General features: G+C 35.3%; 1 protein-coding gene across 2 annotated transcripts; it reads left to right on the forward strand.

The window, feature by feature from the left end:
• Window positions 1-21,693: 21,693 nt before the first annotated feature.
• Window positions 21,694-23,841, forward strand: LOC131156280 (protein RADIALIS-like 4). Of its 2 annotated transcripts, XM_058109823.1 has the most exons (3): window positions 21,720-22,006; window positions 22,115-22,501; window positions 23,501-23,841. In XM_058109823.1, exons 2-3 carry the CDS (start codon window positions 22,215-22,217, stop codon window positions 23,526-23,528), a joined length of 315 nt encoding a protein of 104 aa, XP_057965806.1. In that variant the 5' UTR covers window positions 21,720-22,006; window positions 22,115-22,214; the 3' UTR covers window positions 23,529-23,841. The 2 variants fall into 2 exon arrangements, with proteins under 2 accessions (XP_057965807.1, XP_057965806.1); XM_058109824.1 differs by having other exon boundaries at window positions 21,694-22,501; window positions 22,629-23,841.
• The last annotated feature ends 61 nt before the right edge of the window (window positions 23,842-23,902 follow it).

The raw sequence follows: 23,902 nt of genomic DNA on the forward strand, positions 1-23,902 counted from the left end.
ATATGGCTTTCAGTAAAGTGTGCACGTCCACTTGGTAGTCCGGACCAGGGTGTGGTGGGCTCATCGTACTTACAGACATATTTAATTCGGTAGTGATCGGCCAACCATTGTCAGGACCCTCTTTCGGGCTACACAACCCGTCATGGGGGGGGTAATATATGACACCAGCTAGCTATTCATCTTGGGTATATTTTCAATATTATCAATATAACAGATGTTTTATGTACGATACGACTTACTAGAAAATATGGAAGCATGTGATTGTTCAGTATGATATGATGAACGTTTACGAAAATATGAAATGTACTGTATATGTATAATTGTATTAAATGTTCATGTTACCACACAGTTGTATTTAGTTTATTTTCCCTTACTAAGATGTGTCTCACCCCCAACATTAATTAATTTTTCAAAAGACTCTGAGTGATCGGCGGGTTGTGGCCGCCGTTGAGTTAGGGATATTATCTCATTAGGGGGTAAGATTTTTGTACTAGGGTCAGAATTATTTTGTATTTGACCCTAGAGTTATTTTGATGTTTACGAGGATGTATAAAAATACAGTTCTATGATGTTGTAGTAAACTCTAGTATTATGCTTGATGGATGGATGATTTTAAATTTTATGATTGCTGCTGCTTAGGTTTCCGCTGTGATTGACAGGTGTCCCCGTTACCCACGGGTTCGGGTTGACTTTTCCTTTCATTATATTACATTTTATGTTAAGAAATTGAGATCGCTACATTTGGTATCAGAGCCTAGGATACTAGGTTCTGTATACTCTAGAGTGCAGCAGTAATAATACCAGAGTATAGGATAAGGGGATTTGAGATCTAGTTTTGTAGTCTAGATGCAGGGCTTCTGTGGTGGTTTGTGTGATTTTCCTAGGGTGACGATTTCAGGAAATTCATTGTAAACTTTCGTCGGGTTGGGTATCTAGGTTGTAGGATTGAGCCTTGAATTGAGATAAGGAGTGACGAGTTAATTAGAAGAATATACTATATGAGTTGAGTGATATGTAAAGTGAAGAGGTTTTGAGTTAAGTTACATGTTTTTCAGGATGGACCTTGGTGGCAATAAGGCCCACGCCAGTGGGAGTGAGGGTGCTGGACCTTAAGCACTGCAGGTAGTGATTCAGATACTGTTTTACGCAGCATGGCACAACAGGTTATGGCAGAAATTGCCAGGAGCTCTTAGGAACTAGGTGGTCCATTGGTAGGCCACAGTAGTTCAATCAAGAAGTTTATTAAGATGAGTCCTCCGGATTTCTCAGGAGGGATAGATCCTGAAGTTGCTGAAAACTGGGTGCAGGAGATAGAGAAAATATTTGCAATGCTGCAGTGTTTAGAGGAGCAGAAGGTGTTGTTTGCCACCTATAGACCAACCGGAGAGGCCGAGAGATGGTGGTTAGCAGTGAGACTTTTAGAGCAGTAGAGGACTATACCTGTGGAGATGACGTGAGAACGGTTTAAAGAAATATTCTTTGACAGGTATTTTCCAGCCTCTTCCAAGGAGGCTAAGATTGAGGAGTTCCTGAATCTGAAGCAGGGACAACTGTCAGTACAGCAGTACACGACGAGGTTCATCAAGCTATCCCGCTTCGCCCCATATATCATTCCAGATGAAGCGAAGAAGGTACGGTAGTTTGAGAGAGGTCTGAGGAGAGAAATTTATAAGCAGGTATCGATTCTGAAGTTACAAGATTTTGCTAAGCTAGTGGATAGTGCCACTATAGCAGAGATTGGTGAGCGATTAGAGGCTGAGGAGCAGAGGCAGAAGAAGAGATCCACACCTTCTGGTTCCCAGCAGGGGGTTGGATGTGGTTCATGGAAGAGAAGTGGCTATTATAGAGACCAGAGACAGGAGACCGGGAAACGCGGTTTCCAGGGTGTGCAGCCATCTCCAACTTGCCCATCTTGCGGGAAGAGACACTTGGGGGAGTGTCATGCCAGGCGAGGTGTCTGCTATAGGTGCGGGGAACCAGGACATATGATGAGGGAGTCTCCAACACAGTTTGATGCTGCTCCTGCTCCTAGACTTGCACAAGGAGGTTACTAGGCGCGACGAGGAGGCCAGCAGAGGAATATGGCCCCAGCTAGGGTTTTCCCTTTGACCCCGGGTGATGTTGAGGCGGCCGGCAATGTGGTGACAGGTATTGTTAGTATGTTTTCATTTAAATTTATTGCACTCTTTGATTCTGGTGCCACACACTCGTTTGTGTCCTTGGGGTGTGTTAAATTGTGTGGGATTGAAACGCAATCATTAGATGTTGAATTGTTAGTGGCGACACCAATCGGGTCAGCAGTGAGATGTAGTAGGATGCTCCATGGTTGCCCAATTGATGTTTAGGGAAGAGTTTTATCTACTGAGTTGGTGGTGTTGGATATGCACAAGTTTAACATTATTTTCGGCTTGGATTGGCTAGCGGCCAATTCTGCCATTACAGACTGTTGTGCAAGAGAAGTGATATTCAGACCTCCACGAAAACCATAATTTAGATTTACAGGGTCACGAGTGCAATCCATACCTCAGATGGTCTTAGCTGTTCAGGTGAGGAGACTGCTTTGGATTCGTGGCTTTTGTAAAAGAAATGTCAGAAAATGAATTGAAGCTTATTAATACGCCAATGGTGAAAGAATTTGCAGACGTGTTTCTAAATGAATTACCAGGTTTGCCGCCTGATCGCGAAGTAGATTTTTCCATTGATCTACTTCTAGGTACGACACCGATTTCTAAAGCACCGTATAGAATGGTGCCGGCAGAGTTGGCAGAATTGAAAGACCAGTTATAGGATTTGCTTGATAAGGACTTCATACAACCTAGTGTATCGCCGTGGGGAGCTCCAGTTCTATTTGTGAAGAAGAAGGACGAGCCTATGAGGATGTGCATAGATTATAGAGAGATTAATAAGGTAACCATCAAGAACAAGTATCCTCTACCCCGTATCGATGATTTATATGATCAGCTCCAAGGTACACAGGTATACTCTAAAATTGATCGCAAGTCAGGTTACCATAAGGTAAAGGCAAGAACAGAAGATGTATTGAAGATAGCTTTTGGAACCAAGTATGGGCATTACGAGTTTCTTGTTATGCCATTTGGTCTGACGAATGCTCTTGCGGTATTTATGGACTTAATGAACAAAGTCTTCCACCAATACCTAGACTAGTTTGTTGTTGTTTTTATTGATGATGTACTAGTCTATTTGAGGAGCTATGAGGAGCATGAGATACATTTGAGGCAGGTTTTACAGATGCTCAGGGAGAAGATGTTGTATGCCAAGTTCAGCAAATGTGACTTCTGACTCGAAAAAGTTGTGTTTTTGGGGCATGTTATCGCAGGAGACGTAATTTCTGTAGATCCCGGTAAGATTGAGGCGGTGGTGAACTAGGCTAGACCGAGGAATGTCCAGGAGATTAGGAGTTTCTTGGGTTTAGCTGGATATTACCGTCGTTTCGTTGAGGGATTCTCAACTTTATTAGGACCTCTGACACGACTGACGAAGAAGAATACCAGATTTGAATGGAACGACAGCTGTGAGCAGAGTTTTCAGGAACTGAAGCAGAGGCTAGTCATAGCGCCAGTATTGATCATCCCATCTGGGGGTGAGGGGTACACTATTTACAGTGATGCGTCCTTAAAGGGACTTGACTGTTCATTGATGCAGCATGGCAGGGTAATGGCGTATGCATCTAGGCAGTTGAAAGAGTACGAAAAGAACTACCCTACCCATGATCTTGAATTGGCTACAGTGGTACACACATTGAAAATTTGGAGGCATAACCTGTACGGCGAGCAGTGCGAGATTTTCTTCGACCACAAGAGTTTAAAATATTTTTTCATCTAAAAGGAATTGAATATGAGACAGAGAAGGTGGTTAGAGTTGATTAAGGATTTTGATTGTACTATCAGTTACTACTCAGGGAAAGTAAACGTGGTAGCTGATGCACTGAGCAAGAAATCTGGGGTATCAGTGTTGGCAGCTATGGAGATCCAGCATCTGATCATGATGGATCTAGAGAGACTTGGCATTGAATTGATAGAGAGTAATACCCCAGTATGTATTTCCAGCCTAATGGTACAGCCTACTCTGCAGGAAAAAATTAAAGCCGCCAGAAAGAAGATCTAGAATTAGTATAGGTGATGAACAAAGTGTAGAGTGGTCAAGGGGAGGAATTCTGCATTTCAGATGACGGAACTTTACGATTCCATTCTAGACTATGTGTTCCTGCTGATGCTGACATTAGGATGACCATTTTAGTTAAGGCTCACAGATCCTTGTATACAGTTCATCCTGGTAGTATAAAATGTACAGAGATTTATGAGAGTTTTACTGGTGGAGTGGAATGAAAAGGGAGATTGCTGAATATGTAGCTCAGTGTTTGACGTGTCAGCAGGTAAAAGCTGAGCACCAAAGACCAGCAGGACAGTTGCAGCCGCCATTTATCCCAGAATGGAAATGGGATCATATTTCCATGGATTTCATTTCAGGGCTGTCATCGCCATTGTATGGTCAGAATGCGATTTGGATGATAGTAGATCGGTTGACTAAGTCTGCCCATTTTCTCCCTATCAAGATCAACTATTCCTTTAGCCGATTGGCAGAGATTTACATCCAGGAGATAGTTCGTTCTCATGGGGTGCCTATATCTATTGTGTCAGATCTAGACCTGCGTTTCACGTCCCGATTTTGGAGGAGCTTGCAGGAGGCTCTGGGGTCTCAATTATCGTTTAGTACAACATTCCATCCTCAGTTAGACGAACAAACTAAGAGGACGATACAGACACTAGAGGATATGCTTTATGCATGTGTGTTAGATCTTGGGGGTAGCTGGACTCAGTTCATGCCACTGGTATAGTTCGCGTATAATAACAGTTACCAGTCCAGTATTGGCATGGCACCGTTTGAGGCACTACACGGTAGGAGATGTCAATCTCCTTTGTATTGGGATGAGACGGGTGAGCGGCAAGTTGTGGGACTAGAGCTGGTATAGAACGCGTACGATAAGGTTCGGCTTATCAAGGAAAGAATCAGTGCAGCTTAGAGTCGACAAAAGAGTTTTGCTGACCATTGCTGCGGGAATTTGGAGTTTGATGTGGGTGGTCACATATTTTTTAAGATAGCTTCGTTGAAAGGGGTTATGAGGTTTGGTAGAAAGGGTAAACTTAGCCCTAGGTTTATCGATCCATTTGATATTTGAGAGAAAGTGGAGCAGGTAGCTTACAGACTAACTTTGCCACCCACACTATCCAGAATACATGACGTATTTCACGTATCTATGTTAAGGAAATACGTCCCAGACCCTTCTCATATTATCAGCTATGGTGAGTTAGAGCTCAGTGATTCACTAGTTTATGAGGAGGTATTAGTGCAGATTCTGGACAGAAAAGAACAGGAATTACGTAATAAGAGAATTCCTCTAATAAAAGTTCTATGGAGGAATCACGCAGTAGAAAAGGCTTCTTGGGAACTCGAGGAGCAAATCAAATAGAAATATCCGTAACTATTCCAAGAAGTTTAAATGTAATTAGAAAATGTGAGTAAATATGTAGTTTTCTTTGCAGGTACAAGTAATGTTTTAGTAGTACGAGGCATTTTAGTCTGGGGGAAATTTATTTTGGTATGTGTAATCTCCCAGAACTTGAGATGTAACCACGGTATTCCTCCGTCATAAGTGAGGGTAAGTAATAAAATAAGTAGACCATTTTGCCTAAAGGATGATAAACTATGTGAATAATAAATTTCGAGGACAAAATTTTATAAGTAGGGGAGAATGTGATGACCCAAATAATAATAGTATTTAAATAATAAAGAGGAAGGAAAATGGAAACAGCAACAGAAGGAGGAAGTCGACTTCGTCGACGAATACAGCGGATTCGTTGACAAAAGTTTAAAAAAATTCGTTGACGAAGATTGAATTTCGTTGACAAAGAAATACCGAGAGAGTTTTGAGCCGACTAAATTTCGTCGACGAGGACTAAATTTTGTCGACAAAATTATTGAAGGATTCGTTGATAAATGACGTGGCTCGTCGATGAATCCTGTTCTACAAATAGAAAAATCTGGATTTTTAACTTCATTATTAAGCAACCTTCGCCCTCTCTCTCTCCCCTTTGGTCCTTCTCTCTCTCTCTCTCTCTCTCTCTCTCTCTCTCTCTCTCTCTCTCTTATCGATTTTGGGCTGGATTTACGTCGATTCAACATTCTAAAGTCACCACGACGCTCCTAGGGAAATTTTCTCCAAATCTACCGAAGCGGATCGTTGGTGAAAGTAAGTTGGAAATCATCCCTGAGTTGAGGTAAGACTTTTTAAGCCAAATTTGGTCTTACGACAGTTATAAGAAGTGATATACACGTAGAAATACTGAAATTTAATACTGAAAGTTTTTCAGTTTTAGGGTATTGATCAGAAAATCCTATGGGGGTTAGGTTAGGATATTTTAGGGCATTTCTTAGTAGTCAGGTAAGGGAATAAACTAAAGCAGTTACTTTCCATGCAAATTGTTGTTAATTATGAGTAAATTTATTTTCAGAAAAGCATATGTTATATTTATATATTATGGATGAAATGTACATTTGAGAAATACTGCTATTATATTGAAATGTATATGTATATATGAGATGCCAGAGAATTACGATTTTAGAATAAGAAGTATGATTTTATACAGCGCATGTGTGACATGAATATTCTTTTACATGAAACGTATTATGATATGAAAGATTTTATGAACAAAGTATGTTTTCAGGTATTATGAAAAGATATGTTATGTTATGATGACTTTGACGAATATATGATAATTGATTTATTTTTAGAATGTATATACTTGAAATGATTCCGGCGCAAGGCCGTGTAATTATGTTATGTTCGACACGAGGCCGTAATTATGATATCTTCAGCACGAGGCCGTAATTATGTTATGTTCGACACAAGGCCGTAATTACGATATGTTCGGCACGAGGCCGTAATGATGTTATATATGATCATGTACTATATGTTATCAGAACCCGGATGTTAGTTTAGTTCAGTTTAGGAGCTCGGTACCGTAGCTATATAGATCAGATATCTATGTTCAGATTAGTGCTAACCACCCCACGAGGGGGTGGGAGATGGATAGTCGATGTGACTTTTAGTAGAGTGTGGACGTTCACCTGGCAGTCCGAACTAGGGTGTGGCGGGCTCATCGTACTTACAGACATATTTGATTCGGCAGTGGTCAGCCAACCATTGTTAGGTCCTGCCTTCGGGCTGCACAACCCGTCATGGGGGGTAATACATGACACCAGCTAGCTATTCATCTTGGGTATATTTTCAGTATTATCAGTATAATAGATGTTTTATGTGTGATACGACTTACTAGAAAATATGAAAGCATGTGATTATTCGGTATGATATGATGAACGTTTACAAAAATATGAAATGTACTATATATGTATAATTGCATTAAATGTTTATATTGTCATACATCTGTATTTAGTTTATTTTTCCTTACTGAAATGTGTCTCACCCCCAACATTAATTAATTTTTCAGGAGACCTTGAGTGATCGGCGAGTCGTGGCCGCCGTTGAGTTATGGATATTACCCTATTAGGAGAGTAAGATTTTTGTACTAAGGTCAGAATTATTTTATGTTTGACCCTAGAGTTATTTTGATGTTTATGAGGATGTATAAAAATACAGTTTTATGATGTTGTAGTAAACTCTAGTATTATGCTTGATGGATGGATGATTTTAAATTTTATGATTGCTGACGCTTAGGTTTCTGCTGTGATTGATAGGTGTCCCCGTTACCCACGGGTTCGAGTTGACTTTTCCATTCATTATATTACATTTTATGTTAAGAAATTGAGGTCGCTACAATAATAATAATAATAATAATAATAATAATAATAATAATAATAATAATAATAATATATTTAATTAATATTAATAATAATATATTTTATTTATTTTTTTTTATTTTCTTTTTTTTATTTCGATTAATTAATTAATTAATTTTTTTTTTTTTTGAAATCACTCCACTAATCTTGTATAGTCCTTTTTGGGGTTATTACAACCATTATCTTTAGTTTCTTCCTCTTTGTCATCTCCTTCCTTATCTCCTTCATTTTCCTCATCTTTTTCTAAGGAGTCATTACTAAGAAGTATGGAGCTGGTGTCCATAGGATCACCATGAGAAGAACTAGTTCATGCCTGTTCAATCCGTGTGAGACATTGGTATAAGGAAGAGCAATTTACCTAAATAGATTGAAGACCATTACGCATGTTATGAGTGAAGGATTGAAACTCAAAATAGAAATACATGAACCAAGAAGGGGTTTCAGATGCAGTTCTTTGTGGCTGAGCCTAAGGTGGAGGAGGTGGTACAATAGTTGCCCTTCGTTGACTACCACTTTTGGAACACCAATTCTAATCCTGTTTTTTATAACCTATTTGTTTGAGGGTAGTAGAGGTAAAAAGTTCATACCTAGTCCTCTTAATGAACAAGTCTATTGGTGAGGCAATACTTAGTTTTGCAAAAAGAGGACTGAGAACTCCACCGTAAGGAAGAGTGATTCGAGATGCATCAAGCTTAGCCCACATCCATTTTATAATAAGGCTGACTAAGTCAAGTTTCTTCTCCTTTAACAAACACCACATTATGAAACAATCGGCATATGAAATATGGTCATAGGATCCGTCTTGTGGTAAGATGTTATTAGTGATGATCTTTTGAAGAATTTGAGCTTTCAGGCTGAGTTGTTTATATGGTGGAGGATGCCCAAAGTAAGTCCGCTAATGCTCCATGACTAATGGAAAAAATTCTTCCGGTGTAAAGTCTTGTTGAAGTATCCATGATTGTCCTAATGTAAGGCATTCAAAGTTTTCAGGAGTGATATTTCGGATGGGTGCTAAGTTTTAACGAATTCTCCCTCCTAATCATATTTGCATAAAATATTTTTATCAAGTTTGGAAAGATCCCTTTGGTTTGATACTCAATGAAATTCTTCCATCTGATGTTTTTAAACAATGGTAGAATTTTAGGAAATTCGGTATTGAAGAACTGAATATCAAGTACCTTACCAAATATTGGTTCACTGGTGAGGAGTCGAATGCTATAAATATGCTTGGATTGAGAGGATACCAGCCATCGCTCGATATTGGGATCACCTCTACCAGAGGATGAACCACGGTTTGCTGTCTACTTGGTTCGAGGCATAGTGAGGATTTTGGGGAGTGAACAAATATCGACCAACAAACCCTAGATTTCGTGGGGAAGATGAGTAATTGTGCAAAGGAGCTAGAATTTGTAGGTTTTGGAGCAAGGGATTAAGAGAAAAATGGTGAGGTTACTTCAGGTGATTGATGTACCAAAGTTTAGAAGCCTGACTATTAAGAAAAAATAGGGTTCACGCGATAAATATAAAAGGGATCCACGACTTTAGGCACCTAAAGATTTAGTTCGGTTGCTTGAAGAATTTCTGGAATGAATTTTAGCAGGCAAGGGCACTTCGGTCGCCTGAGGGTTAGACTTAAGTAGCCTGAAGTACCTTCAGGAGCCTGAACTTGCAATTCGGTTGACCGAAGTATCTAATTTTCTTAAGTCTTTTTATCTTCTTGATTTGAATCCTTCCTAACTTGTTTCCCTACTATGTAAAAGTCCAAGTTCTCTTTTTAGCATTGCCTTATATAACTTTCTTTGTTCTCTAAAGGAGAATGGATTAATATTTTTGACATCCTTGGTTTGGCATTCCATCCAGGTAACCACACTTTCTTGGGTTCGGATGGTTTGTTAAGACTTGATTTTTATTTTATTCTCCATACTTGTTTAATTCTTACATTTTTCCTCTTTAATGGACATTCGAACTTAATGTGTCCTTTTTTTCTTACATAGATAGCATATAATGTAATGACCCCGGCCTGCCATGTGGGCCCCGAGTGCTACTTTAGTGACGTCAATGTACCTGATACCTTATTCATCAAATATAAAACACATATACGCAGTGGAAATAAAATTGAAAATCCTTAAATTACATTACCAGAGTTCTAACTAACTTTATACACAAGTATATATATTTCCACATAATTACATCCCATAAATTTAAAAAAAAAAAAATCTCTATCTACACACTACCTACATAAAATTTACACCTCTAGCCCAACTCCTCTAGCCTGCTAGATTCGATCTCTAGGATTCCTTGAAAAAAAAAAAACAGTTTGTAAAGTAGGGATGAGGCACAGCTCAGTAAGAGAAAGACTAAGTTAATGTCAATGTGTGACCAACATGCATTTAGTGTACAAAAAATAACCAATTCACTAAGAAGATAAACACATTTATGAAAACATTCTTATTTTACACTCACACACACAATTAGCTGAGGATAGGGAAGATTATCCGCCCATATAAGTAGCTTCCCTCTACTTTAGTACCATTACCGCTACCAGGGCACTCACCTTTCTCAATAAGCTCTCGAAGTTATCTTATTAATTAACCATATTCACATAAATTAGAGATATGCATATAAGACACTCCCTATAACAAATATGCCATTTATTTTTCCATGGCACGAGTTGTGCAGCCCGAAGGCTGGACTAAGCTCGGGTGATCAGCTCAAATAAAGTCAAATACAACATCCTTTGCAAACATATCTGCAGGCATCCACAGCAAAGCTGTAGGTCCGACCCCCTTACTTCAACCTCACGCAGACAGTCGGCTAGACCCCCGACACTTCTATTCAGATAGTGTGGGTGCACATGGTCTAACTATAAACGGTACCGTGCTCACAATACATTGGTCCACAAGGTTTCTAAAGCATATCATGCAATTTAGATAATAGAAATCATCATTTAAAACATTAATTCACATATATTTCCTATTATTCTAAAAACCTTGCCTCCAGCCACAAAACACAATCCGGCATATAGCTATTAATTAAAAGTTGGCCCTCGGCTGTCAGATAACAATCCTGGCCCTTGGCCAATCAAACAATACCTGACCATCGGCCGATATTCAAACACCTGCATTTCATAAACAGTTCTAGTATTTTCACAAGTACTTCCAGTATTTCTCAAACAATTTAGTATTTCAAAATCCTAAATCCAGATATGCAATAATCCATACAAATTAAATCATCCGCCACATGATTTTCCATATTTTAACATATCCAAATAAACAATCAAACTTTCCACCATTCATTTTATTCAAAAATACCATACCATATATCCTAGGTTTGTAAAATTCATTTCTAACGGTTGGTTTTCAAAATAACCTTTAAATTCCCAAATGAATAAATAAATATATTTATATAAACATAACAATTAAATTGATTCAATTTTCATAAAATTACTGACCTAACTTAATCCCCTTACTTGATTCTTGAAAAATTCGATAACACCCCAGCCTACGCCCTAGGCGTTTAAAAACCCCTGAAATCATAAAATTCAAATTTTACCATATTATTTGTCATAATCCCTAGAGTAACTTTTCCTAAAATTCTCTTAGGTTTTGAATACCCTAAATAGCCTAATAAAAGCCTAAATTATCAAACTTACCCCTGATTTAGGATTAGTACCTCAGAACTCCAATTCGAAAACCTGCTCCTACTAGATTGTAGAGAATCTCCCCACGAGTCTCCTGACAATTTCCGTTCGTTAATGGAGCTTATAGTTTAAGAGAAATTGAGGTAAATTTGAGATTTGGCCTTACCTTAGGAGATATGCTTACGTTGCTCTCACGACAGATTCGCTCCAGTAGAAATGTCGATGTCCACGAGTAAAGTCCAACGATATTTTCAAATTTTCAATCGGCCGAATATCGAAGACAAGATGGAGGAGAGTGGAAGAGAGGAGATGAGGAGACGAGGCGTCTGCTTCTCTATGGTTTCTTCCTCCTAAAGGATCTCAGATCCTTCAAGTTATATTATATATATATCATTATAATATTATATTATTACTATATTATATTATTTAATTAATAATAATTAATCAATTAATTTTTTAAATTTTAATTTTAATTTAATTTAATTTAAATTTTTAATAATATATTTTTATTATTTTAATTAAATTTAATTTAATTTTTAATAATAATTTTTTAAAATTTTAATTTTTTTTTTTTTGGATCACTACATATGGTGGGCATGTAAGTATTTGAGGATGTGCTTGCATAGTCTTTGGAGGCTCTTATAAAGTACCCCATATAGAGGTTATTCTTCCTTGTATTTTCAAGTCCATTGAATTCTATGCCTTCTTTATTTAAGGACATTCTTTGTGATTTGAATCATTTTGTCAAAATTTTCTTTTCCTTTAATAAAGTTGTAAATGATTTTGGGTTGATCCTCAATTTTCTCTTCAAGGTTAAGTATTTCTAAATTTTGTATATTTTTACCATTTTCTTGAAATTTTACTTGATCTTGAGACATTTTACTGATTTTGTTCTCTAATTCAGAAATATATTGAACTTTCTCATTTTTCATAGAGGATAGGGATCTCAAGTCTTTAACTTCCTTCATTAACTTTTCATTCTTGCTCTCTAATTTCTTGATTTTTAAGTCTTTTTCTTTTTCAGCAAGATTTATAGATTCTAACTCTTTTATCACTACTACATTCTTATTTTCAACATTCTTTATTTTTTAATCTTTTTCATTTGTAGCAAGTTTAAGAGATTCTAACTCTTTCATTACTTCTTCATTCTTGTTTTTCAATGATGTCTATCTTTTAGTCACATTAACTAACATCTTATGTACCTTGAATACAAACGTATAGTCCTAAGAGGGGCGTGAATTGGGTTTTAAAATTTCTTTTAAATTCTTTTTGTTTTTAATGAAGTCTTGACCTTTTATTGATTTGTTCAATACACAACAAAAGCTTAAGTCTTTTATTCAATCCACAACCACACAAAATAAGACCTTCAATCAACCAATCAAACTTTAAAACCAATCAATCAAATCCACAAAATATTCAATCAAGACATGCTATGCAATTCTTTTAGCTTTTCTAAGAATTCAAGATGTTTAGTTTGTTTGTAGCCCTGTAATGAATGATATTTTGCCCTGTATTTGTGAAATTTATTTCTCAATTTGTTATTCAACAAAACATCCACACTCTTCCCAAAATTCAGATTTTAAATAAACTCTTAGTTAATTTGTATTTGGGTGTTAACCAATTAACGTACTTCCTTTGAGGTTTCCGTAAAGTATTGATCAACTAACGTACTCCCTTTTGGTTTCTGCAATCTCAAATCAAAATTAAACTTTAAGTTTACTTAATTTCCAAATTTACATAGTATTTATGATTAAGAAATTAAATCATCCACACAGTTTATATGAGCTGAAAATAAAGAGAGTAAGGGAAAGAGATAGACACCGGGTTTTTACGAGGTTTGACTTATCCCCAGCCTACGTCCTCGCCTTTGGCAAACCACTAAAAGATTTCACTATATCAGTTCCTTTACCGGACGGAACAACACCGTTACACACTCTTTTAGTAGGCTAGAGCCCGCCTCTCCAAGTGATACCCCACACTCAGTCACTCCTTCAATAGACTAGAGCTACACCTCTCCAAGCAATAACCTACGCTTAGCCAACGATCCAAATAACATTGAACCGTCAATATCTATAAGATACAAATCAAATAGATGTACAAAGAATGCTCTCAAATAGAGCTAATTAGTACAATTGAAAACTACTATACTTCAATTCAAAAATATCAAAAGAATGAAGTAGAAAGCTCAAGATTTATATCACCGGATTACTTCTCTTGATAAGGATCAAGAATTCAGATTATATGCTTCAGAGAAGACGTGATATACTCAAAATATCTCAGTGATTTTGCAGCAATTCAGTCAACAATTTAATAGTAAGAAGGCTTTGAGAGAAAAAGAGAGAGCTTTGAGAGATTATTAAATTCTTGGTAAGTTTAAAGTTCATCAGCCATGCATTTATAGGCTTAGAAACACTCTCATTCATGCTGCCCAAGTTTACTTGAAGTGGCCCCCAAGTTTCTAAAAAGATTAGGGCGCAAGAAAATTAAATTTGAAATCAAGAAGTTTGAAAAATCTTGTTGTTGCCGAACTTTGGTTGCCTGAGGTGCAACTTCAGTCGCTTGAAGTGGGTTCAGGTGCCTAAAGATACAGGGTCAGGCGCCTGAAGCAACATTGCCTGTTTTGATTTCTTTCAATAAATCTTCAGTCTCCTGAATAGTTAAAATCTGTTTACTTCTCTCTTTTTCAAAAATGTTTAGCTTTCTTGTTTTCTTACTTTTGAAAAACATTTTTTGGGGTTTTAAAATAAAGTCTCTAAGTCCATTTATATCCTCTAATGAGCTTCATTTCACTCTTAATGATATTTTATGCTTGAAGTACTTACATGGAGCTTTCCTAAGATATGAAAACTTTCTTGCTCATTGAAATCTTCATCATCATCATTTATCCATTAAGTCCTTTCTTGCTTTGAGTCTCCTTGACCTTTATCTTGATCACCTTGTAATATGTCTTTGAGTAATTAGTGATCCTTAGATAGTTCTTTTGAATCTTGGCTTTTTGAAGTTCCCGAACACTTGAACACAAGCACCTTAAACTTTTCCTTCATTTGTTACCATCAAAATAAGATGTGAAAGCCTTGTTAGGCCAACAAATAGAATAAGGCAAGAACATATGAGTCCACCATTATTTTTCACATCAATGTATGCTTCTTTCCAAGAGTTTTATTTTCTCTTCACGTGTAGAGACATTTGCAGTTGCAAACTGTAGCCCACGAAAAGCATTTATAGTAAGTAAATTGTTGGGTTTTAAGTATTAGGTTATTAGATTTGATCTAATTTATGACTACTAGATGGTTTAATTTATGAATGCTATTTATGAATTCAACATGAAAATTTCTTGCAATGGTGTTCAATTTAAAGGATCCAATTATTCATTAACAAAAGTTTGTAAAATAACATATATGAAATATATGGACCTTCATATTTTATTAAAATGTAAAATAATAAATTTTAAAATAATAAAATTCATTATATAATTATATGCTAGTAAATATATCACATTTGACCATCCCTATGATGGAATAATATAAAACTATTGGACTAACTAATTTTTATTAAGTCTTATTTGGGAAAAATTATGATTTTTTTTTCATTTGTTTCAATTGGTTTTTAAAATGTCGCAAAATAAATAAATAAATAAATTTGAGAAAAGGAATTGCTTACTAAATTTTAATTTTCTTGGCTCCATTTTGTTGATTATGTCATGTAAATGATACGTAATTATATATGGGCATTATGTTGCTTATGTCAATTTAATCAATGATACATAATTATATATATATTATTTGGAGTTGATCAGATGGGTCCCTCAACTTAAGATTCCCTCTCTTCATAAATAAATAAATAAATAAATAATAATAATAATAATAATAATAATAATAATAATAATAATAATAATATTTCAAAAATTAGTGTGTGTGACTCAATCCATTCCATTCAATCCATATTTCATCATTAATTTTGATTGATTAAATAGAGTTTAATTAGTTCATCAAATTTATTTAACTAACATCTTATGCACCTTGAATACAAAGGTGTAGTCCCAAGATGGGGGTGAATTGGGTTTTAAAATTTCTTTTAAATTCTTTTTATTTTTAATGAAGTCTTGACCTTTTATTGATTTGTTCAATACGCAACAAAAGCTTAAGTCTTTTATTCAATCCACAACCACACAAAATAAGACCTTCAATCGACCAATCAAACTTTAAAACTAATCAATCAAATCCACAAAATATTCAATCAAGATATGCTATGCAATTCTTTTAGCTTTTCTAAGAATTCAAAATGTTTAGTTTGTTTGCAACCCTGTAATGAATGAAATTTTGAATCAAGCCCTGTATTTGTGAAATTTGTTTCTCAATTTGATAATCAACAAAACCCCCACACTCTTCCCAAAATTCAGATTTCAAATAAACTCATAGTTAATTTATATTTGGGTGTTAACCAATCAACGTACTCCCTTTGAGGTTTCCGCAAAATATTGATCAACTAAAGTACTCCCTTTCAGTTCCGCAATCCCAAATCAAAATTAAACTTTAAGTTTACTTAATTTCCAAATTTACGTAGTATTTATGATTAAGAAATTAAATCATCCACACAGTTTATATGAGCTAAAAATAAAGAGAGTAAGGGAAAGAGATAGACACCGGGTTTTTACGAGGTTCGACTTATCCCCAGCCTACGTCCTCGCCTTTGGCAAACCACCAAAAGATTTCACTATATCAGTTCCTTTGCCGAACGGAACAATACCGTTACACACTCCTTTAGTATGCTAGAGCCCCGCCTCTCCAAGTGATACTCCTTCAATAGGCTAGAGCTACACCTCTCTAAGCAATAACCCACGCTTAGCCAATGATCCAAATAACTTTGAATCATCACTATCTACAAGATACAAATCAAATAGATGTACAAAGAATGCTCTCAAATAGAGCTGATTAGTACAATTGAAAACTAATATACTTCAATTCAAAAATATCAAAAGAATGAAGTAGAAAGCTCAAGATTTATATCACCGGATTACTTCTCTTGATAAGGATCAAGAATTTAGATTATATACTTTAGAGAAGACGTGATATACTCAAAAATATCTCAGTGATTTCACAGCAATTCAGTCAGCAATTTAATAGTAAGAAGGCTTTGAGAGAGAAAGAGAGAGCTTTGAGAGATTATTAAATTCTTGGTAAATTTAAAGTTCATAAGCCGTGTATTTATAGGCTTAGAAACACTCTCATTCATGCTGCCCAAGTTCACTTGGAGTGCCCCCCAAGTTTCTAAAAAGATTAGGGCGCAAGAAAATTTAATTTGAAATCAAGATGTTTGAAAATCTTGTCGTTGCCAAGCTTCAGTCACCTGAAGTGGGTTCAGGTGCTTGAAGATACAGGGTCAGGCGCCTGAAGCAACACTGCCTGTTTTGATTTCTTTCAATAAATCTTCAGTCTCCTGAACAGTAAAATATGTTTTTTTCTCTCTTTTTCAAAAATGTTTAGCTTTCTTGCTTTCTTACTTTTGAAAAACATTTTTTTGGGTGTTAAAATAAAGTCTCTAAGTTCATTTATATCCCCTAATGAGCTTCATTTCATTCAAAATGATATTTTATGCTTGAAGTACTTACATGGAGCTTTCCTAAGATATGAAAACTTTCTTGCTCATTGAAATCTTCATGATCATCATTTATCCATCGAGTCCTTTCTTGCTTCGAGTCTCCTTGACCTTTATCTTGATCACCTTGTAATATGTCTTTGAGTACTCAGTGATCCTTAGATAGTTCTATTGAATCTTGGCTTTTTGACGTTCCTGAACACTTGAACAAAAGCACGTTAAACTTTTCCTTCATTTGTTACCATCAAAATAAGATGTGAAAGCCTTGTTAGGCCAACAAATAGAATAAGGCAAGAACATATGAGTCTACCATTATTTTTCACATCAATGTATGCTTATTTCCAAGAGTTTTATTTTCCCTTCAGGTGTAGAGACGTTCGCAGTTGCAAACTGTAGCCCACGAAAAGCATTTATAGTAAATAAATTGTTGGGTTTTAAGTATTAGGTTATTAGATTTGATCTAATTTATGACTACTATATGGTTTAATTTATGAATGTTATTTATGAATTCAACATGAAAATTTCTTGCAATGGTGTTCGATTTAAAGGATCCTATTATTCATTAACACAAGTTTGTAAAATAACATATATGAAATATATGGACCTTCATATTTTATTAAAATGTAAAATAATAAATTTTAAAATAATAAAATTCATTATATAATTATATGTATGATGGAATAATATAAAACTATTGGACAAACCAATTTTTATTCAGTCTTATTTGGGAAAAATTATGATTTTTTTTTTCATTTGTTTCAATTGGTTTTTAAAATGTCACAAAATAAATAAATAAATAAATTTGAGAAAAGGAATTGCTTACTAAATTTTAATTTTATTGGCTCCATTTTGTTGCTTATGTCATGTAAATGATACATAATTATACATGGGCATTATGTTGCTTATGTCAATTTAATCAATGATACTAAATTTTATATATATATATATATATATATATATATATATATATATATATATTATCTGGAGTTGATCAGATGGGTCCCTCAACTTAAGATTCCCTCTCTCCAAAAATATATAATAGAATAATAATAATAATAATATATAATTAATATTTCAAAAATTAGTGTGTGTGACTCAATCCATTCCATTCAATCCATATTTCATCATTAATTTTGATTGATTAAATTGAGTTTAATTAGTTAATCAAATTTGAGAGTAGCCCTATAAATAGAGCTTTCTAAGAGAAGAAATTGACACAATGGAAAATTCATACTGAGAGCATAAAGATACGTCCAAAGAAATTCATATAATGAGAAACAGATAGTGAGAGAGAAATTTCATATAGTGGGAAATTCACATGGTGAAATTTTTACATAAGCAAATTGAGAGTAAAAAAATAAAAGATTGGGACCTGAAGAATTGGTGAGGTTATAGAAGGAGCGCCAAAGCTACGATTAGAGATTTTGGAGATTCTAAAGATCAGAATTTGGGGATTTAGAATTGCAGATAAAATCAAAGGAAAAAGAGTGAAAGATTGGAGAAGCTAAATATGAGAATTTATTATGTTATTTTGCTGAAATTATAGGATGTTTAATTATCATGATCTTCATATATATATTTCCTTTATGCCGAAAACTAAAGAATTCATAAACAAACATACTTGGATCAGCCATGATGTAAACTAGTCTTTGAAAAAGACTTGTAGAAATCGTTTCACTCGCCTAACCATATTTATATTTCTATTCTTCACCAGATCATATGGGCAAAAGAGAAAGATTGGTGGCAAAAGAACAATATTCAACCCTATATATATAGCTATTATCCCAGTCCCATAAAAGTAGGCATTAATAAAAAAAAACCTTTCCACTTCCTCAACTCTCACAACATTTTGAAAGCATAAAGCTACCTTAATCCATTAATCCAAAATGTCCATTGGTCTTCCATTTCATGTGGGTAATAATTCTACACTCTCCCACTTGGCCCATATGAATGACATTTATTTGGATTAACAAGATAACCATAATATGCGCACAACATTAACTTATTCATACTTTAGTAAGATTACAATAATATCCTAATTAAATAACTTACCAACTTGAGTCATGGCGGTAAATATCAATAAGGCGACATCTTCCCTTCCATGTACTACAATGTTACCAGATTACCTAATTATAACCCATAATAGGAAGTAACCATAATATTCCTGTAATGTCTATCGAAAACCATTCCTGTTAACAATAATTCATCTCCATAATTACGTAATTGATTGTAAATAAGAATAATATTCAGAAACACCATTAGTGAAATCATTATACATGCTATAGAACAAAACATAAAGATTCACTATCTTACATTAATGATTACATCAAAAACCCATATGATCAGCATGTTCCTTAAATGCATTTAGTGCCAATCCCTTAGTTAAAGGATTTGTTATCATAAACTCAGTCCTAATATGTTCTATAAGCATTGTCTGTTTCCAAATTTCCTTCTTAACGACCAAATTGAGCTCCATATGCTTAGTACCATTAGAATATTTGTCGTTCTTGGAGAAAAAAACTACGCTCTGATACCACATGTAAGAAGATTAATTATCATAATCTTCACATATATTTTATTTATGCTGAAAATTAAAGAATCTATAAACAAACATATCTAAATCAACCATGATGTAAACTAGTCTTTGAAGAAGATTTGTAGGAATTGTTTCTCTTGCTTAACCTTCTTTTTATCTCTATTCTTTACCAAATCATATGGATAAACTGATGAGGAAAAGATTCGTGATGAGAGGATAATATCTAACTCTATATATATATAGCTATTATCCTACTCCCCATAAAAGTAAGCATTAATAGGAAAAAAACCCTTTCACTTCCCTATTAACTCTCACCGCATCATTTTAAAAGCCAAAAACCACATTAATTCATTAATTCAAAATATCTATTAGCCTTGCATTTCATGTGAGTTATAATTCTACTAAAACTTAATTTTTTAGTTCAAGTTCAAGATTCATATACAAATAAATAAATCAATCAATCAATAGGCCAATATAAGTAATACCCAAAGGTATAGGGCATATGCCCTGCAGGCTGCAGGGGTCCATTGGTCCAAACCTGTCCGGATTGAAGGAGACAGGGGAAGCAGCATATCCACAAAAGCCTATCTTTCCTCCTTAATTATATTACAAAGGCATACAGAGAAACAGAGCAAAAACAGGGGAGAAGAGGGGAGGAGGGATTAGACTGGTTTTCACTTTTCTCTTGCTGACATATCCCTTATCCCCTATCTCCCATCCCATCACACATAATATTCAACCATTTCCATTATTGCGCCCTCGCCACCTTAATAGCAGAGTCTTTTTCTCCCCATTGAAAAGTCCTTGAAAAAGACTTCACCTTGTGATTGCATGAAATTTTGAAAAACAAAATTCAGAAATTGAGAAAATTTCACCCCACAATGCCCTTTTTTCCTTCCTTGAAAGGTAGAAACATAGAAATTGTGTGTGTATACATTTATATTCTTAGACTTTGGCTATTGACGCACAATGGAAATTATTGAATACCCCCAAAAGTTCTTAAATATTCATCATTTATAATACATAGATGTCAAATAAGAATTGATTTCTTTCATTAAAATGTATATTTATTCAAAAAAATATGTGTTGTTTTGATTCATAAAATATTTATTTTTAAAATCAGAGTAAGAAAAGAAAGAAACCTAATAAATATTAGGTAAGAACATAATAATTTAGGAAAAAAAAGTTACTTATGCATATGTTTTATTATATCTAGCATGTAGTTAATAAAATAGGAATGGGTATATTCTCATGACGAAATCTACTTCATTATTTTTGGATGGTAGTGACGTTCTACATAGACCTCCCATAGAAGCCACTATTACACCCTACTTATTCCCGAATCCCCTTATTCTAAAATTCAAGGAAAATCCTCACTTGAGTGAAACTGAACCTTGATCTCTCCAATGGGAAGTCATGAGATGAATCTTAATCTTGGAAGCCAAATTTATCGATATCACCTAACTTACCTTGCTTATAGAAGATAATATTGCCCTTCCGATAATGATATTCTTCTTAGTCACAAGCTAACAAAAGTTTCTTCATTTTGAATTTCATTTAAGCGTACATTATGTTCAAAGTATCCTATCAAGTATAACATGAGTATGAGAATTATGAAAATAAATAGGCTATCATCAGCCAAGAAAAAAATAAAAAAAGAATACCAATTATGTGATTTTTTTTCTTTATTTTGACACACTTAGGCCTTAAGTGTTGGAAGACTAATTAAAACTTCTCTATCCATGAATGAAAAGACCACTAGTGAGATGCCGTAATTCCGGATCCACAACAGTTAAAAAATAATCAGAACAGTGATGAGATTTTGGGTTTGCACCAAAATAGGCCCCTGAAATATTCACTTTTGTCATTTTTTGATTATTGGTTGCCAGTTTTGGCCCAGCTTGAATTTAAAAATTGTTTACGAAAGTTGATGATGGGGGTTTTTATAAATTTAATAATAAATATAATTGATTATTACGTGTGGGCAGATCTGATCTCCCTGCGAGCTCTGAGTTCCAATTTCTGTGACGCAGCAAAACAAAAACAAAAAGCCAAAAAGCGAAAAAACAAGGCGAAAACAAAACAGAAGAAGCGAACAAAAGAACAGAAGATTTGCAGATAGAATTTGCGACTCCGTAAGTCGTAACAGATATTTGAAACCCAAGGAGTCCGGGTTTCGTTTTTATTTTTTATTTTTTTATATTAAATATTATGTTTGGTGGAGAATCTGGTCAAGAGAATCAAATCCACTCGCGGAAAGAGATTCTTCCTGTGATTCCTCTTCTTCTTCGACGACCGACTAGCTAGAATGTGAATCGACAGCTGGGTCACCCTTATTTCCCCCGGAAAATCTTCAGAAGGTGAAATTAACTACTGGGTCATCCTCATTTTCCAGGAAAATCAAGGTTCGAGAGATTCAAAAGCGTCTACCGCGTGGATTAACATTTGGGTCGCTCTTACTTTCCCAGGAAAATCAAGCGATTCAAAAGGGTCGATCCAGTGCGGTGAATCAACCACTGGGTCATCCTTATTTTCTCGGGAAAATCAAGGGAACCGGGAGGTGGAGTGATGGAAGATTTTCCGAGGGTGCTGTGCGGGTGGAGTTGGGAGGAGAACAAGAAGTTCGAGGTGGCTCTGGCTGTGGTTGACGAAGGAGACCCGCATCGGTGGGAGGCTGTGGCTGCCATGGTTGGAGGGAAGAAGAGCGCAGAGGATGTGCAGAAACATTATGTGATCCTTCTGCAAGATTTGCAATTGATCGAATCCGGCGAGCTTGATCATAAACTGGGAGAGGGTCAAGCTCAGGATCAGCCCTGTGTTCAAGTTGGATGCACTTGGAATGATGAAGATAACAGGTATGTAATCTGTTCTCTCCTTCAATCATGTGATTCTTCTAAATGCAGCTGATTTTATTTTATTTTTCTTTTAAAGAATTTCTTCTCTGTGGATGATTATTCTAATGATGGGTTTCTTATGATTCAGGGTAATGTTTGGTTAGCCTCATTCTTCTTTAGGTTTCTCTGTTCATTTCTGTAACCACAATTGTCCAATTTGCTCCTACTCTGTTTAATTAAGCAAGTCTGGGTCTCTCATCATTCATGACCATAGAAGTTGCATATTTTACTCTGAAAGAATCCCAACTCCCAATACCTTTCTTCGCATCGTTACAGATTGAAGTGTCAAATTGCTGATATACTTACTTTTTCATTCTTGGGAAAATATACATTGCATTTTCATATAAGTAGGCATTTTTTCTTTGTCAGAATTCTGAAACTCCAGTCCAAATTAAGTGATGTTGGCTACAACAATCCTGTTTGTTTTGCTGGCCCAATTTATCTAATAACATTATTTCAGTGCTACATCTACTTAAGTCTGTCCATTTCTTCTCACCCTTTCAGCATTTCTTATCCTTTGCACTTTAACTTTTCTTTGATTCAATACCTCACAGCAATTTGTTAGCTGAGAACTTGGAGAGTATATATGTTGAACTTTTTTGCTGCTATACAATAAACCCTAGTTAATCTTTCTCCATTGGGTCCATATCTTCATCAGCCTTATTTTTGACTACAGGCCATCGCCCATGCTTTGAGCTGTTAATTGTGAAAACACAATACAAAATTATGAAACATCCCAAAAAATCTACTCAAACCCAAATCCAAGACCTAAAATTTGTACTCCCAACCGCAGCCTAAGCCTTCTTTGCATGAAAAAGCGATCATTCCTATCATATTTTAGCATGAACTTATGCTGCTGCATTTGGGATCATGGATTTCATGGGATTTAAATGTTGTATAAGGTGATTGTTTGATTTTCTGGGGGTTTAGTATTTTGAGAGCATTTGTCTGTGACTACAGCTTGCTGCTGCAACTGGACATAAACTGATGGGGAGCGTGAGTGATTTTCCATCTATTCATCAGAGCAGTTTGTTCCTCATTTGAGCATGTCATATATGCCCATAATTGCTGAGAACTCAGGGCATCAAAAACAGAGTTGCTTAGTATTTGTCTTATTGTATGGTAAGTAAGCTGGTTTTTCTTGTACTCTAGTATTGCCTTGGGTAATCAAAACTAGCCATTGAATTGCTACACAGAATGGTTTTGTCTTCCAAAGTGTACATATCCCAAGAACTGTAGATCTTGAATTCATGTCTTTTGAACTCTGATACATTATATGGATCACCAGATGGTTTATTTAACTTCTGTTTTAGCAGATATGTCATCTGTGGGAACTTGAGTACCATATGCATAAGTATAAAG

The sequence above is a fragment of the Malania oleifera genome, chromosome 5 (assembly GCF_029873635.1).
Source record: "Malania oleifera isolate guangnan ecotype guangnan chromosome 5, ASM2987363v1, whole genome shotgun sequence".
Taxonomy (NCBI): Eukaryota; Viridiplantae; Streptophyta; class Magnoliopsida; order Santalales; family Ximeniaceae; genus Malania; species Malania oleifera.

What these genes read in the sequence shown, in the direction of transcription:
- LOC131156280 (XM_058109823.1), top strand. Translation starts at nt 22,215, where the DNA reads ATGGAAGATTTTCCGAGGGTGCTGTGCGGGTGGAGTTGGGAGGAGAAC. An exon ending in TGGAATGATGAAGATAACAG is followed by an intron (nt 22,502 to 23,500) that starts GTATGTAATCTG and finishes CTGTGACTACAG; the next exon opens with CTTGCTGCTGCAACTGGACA.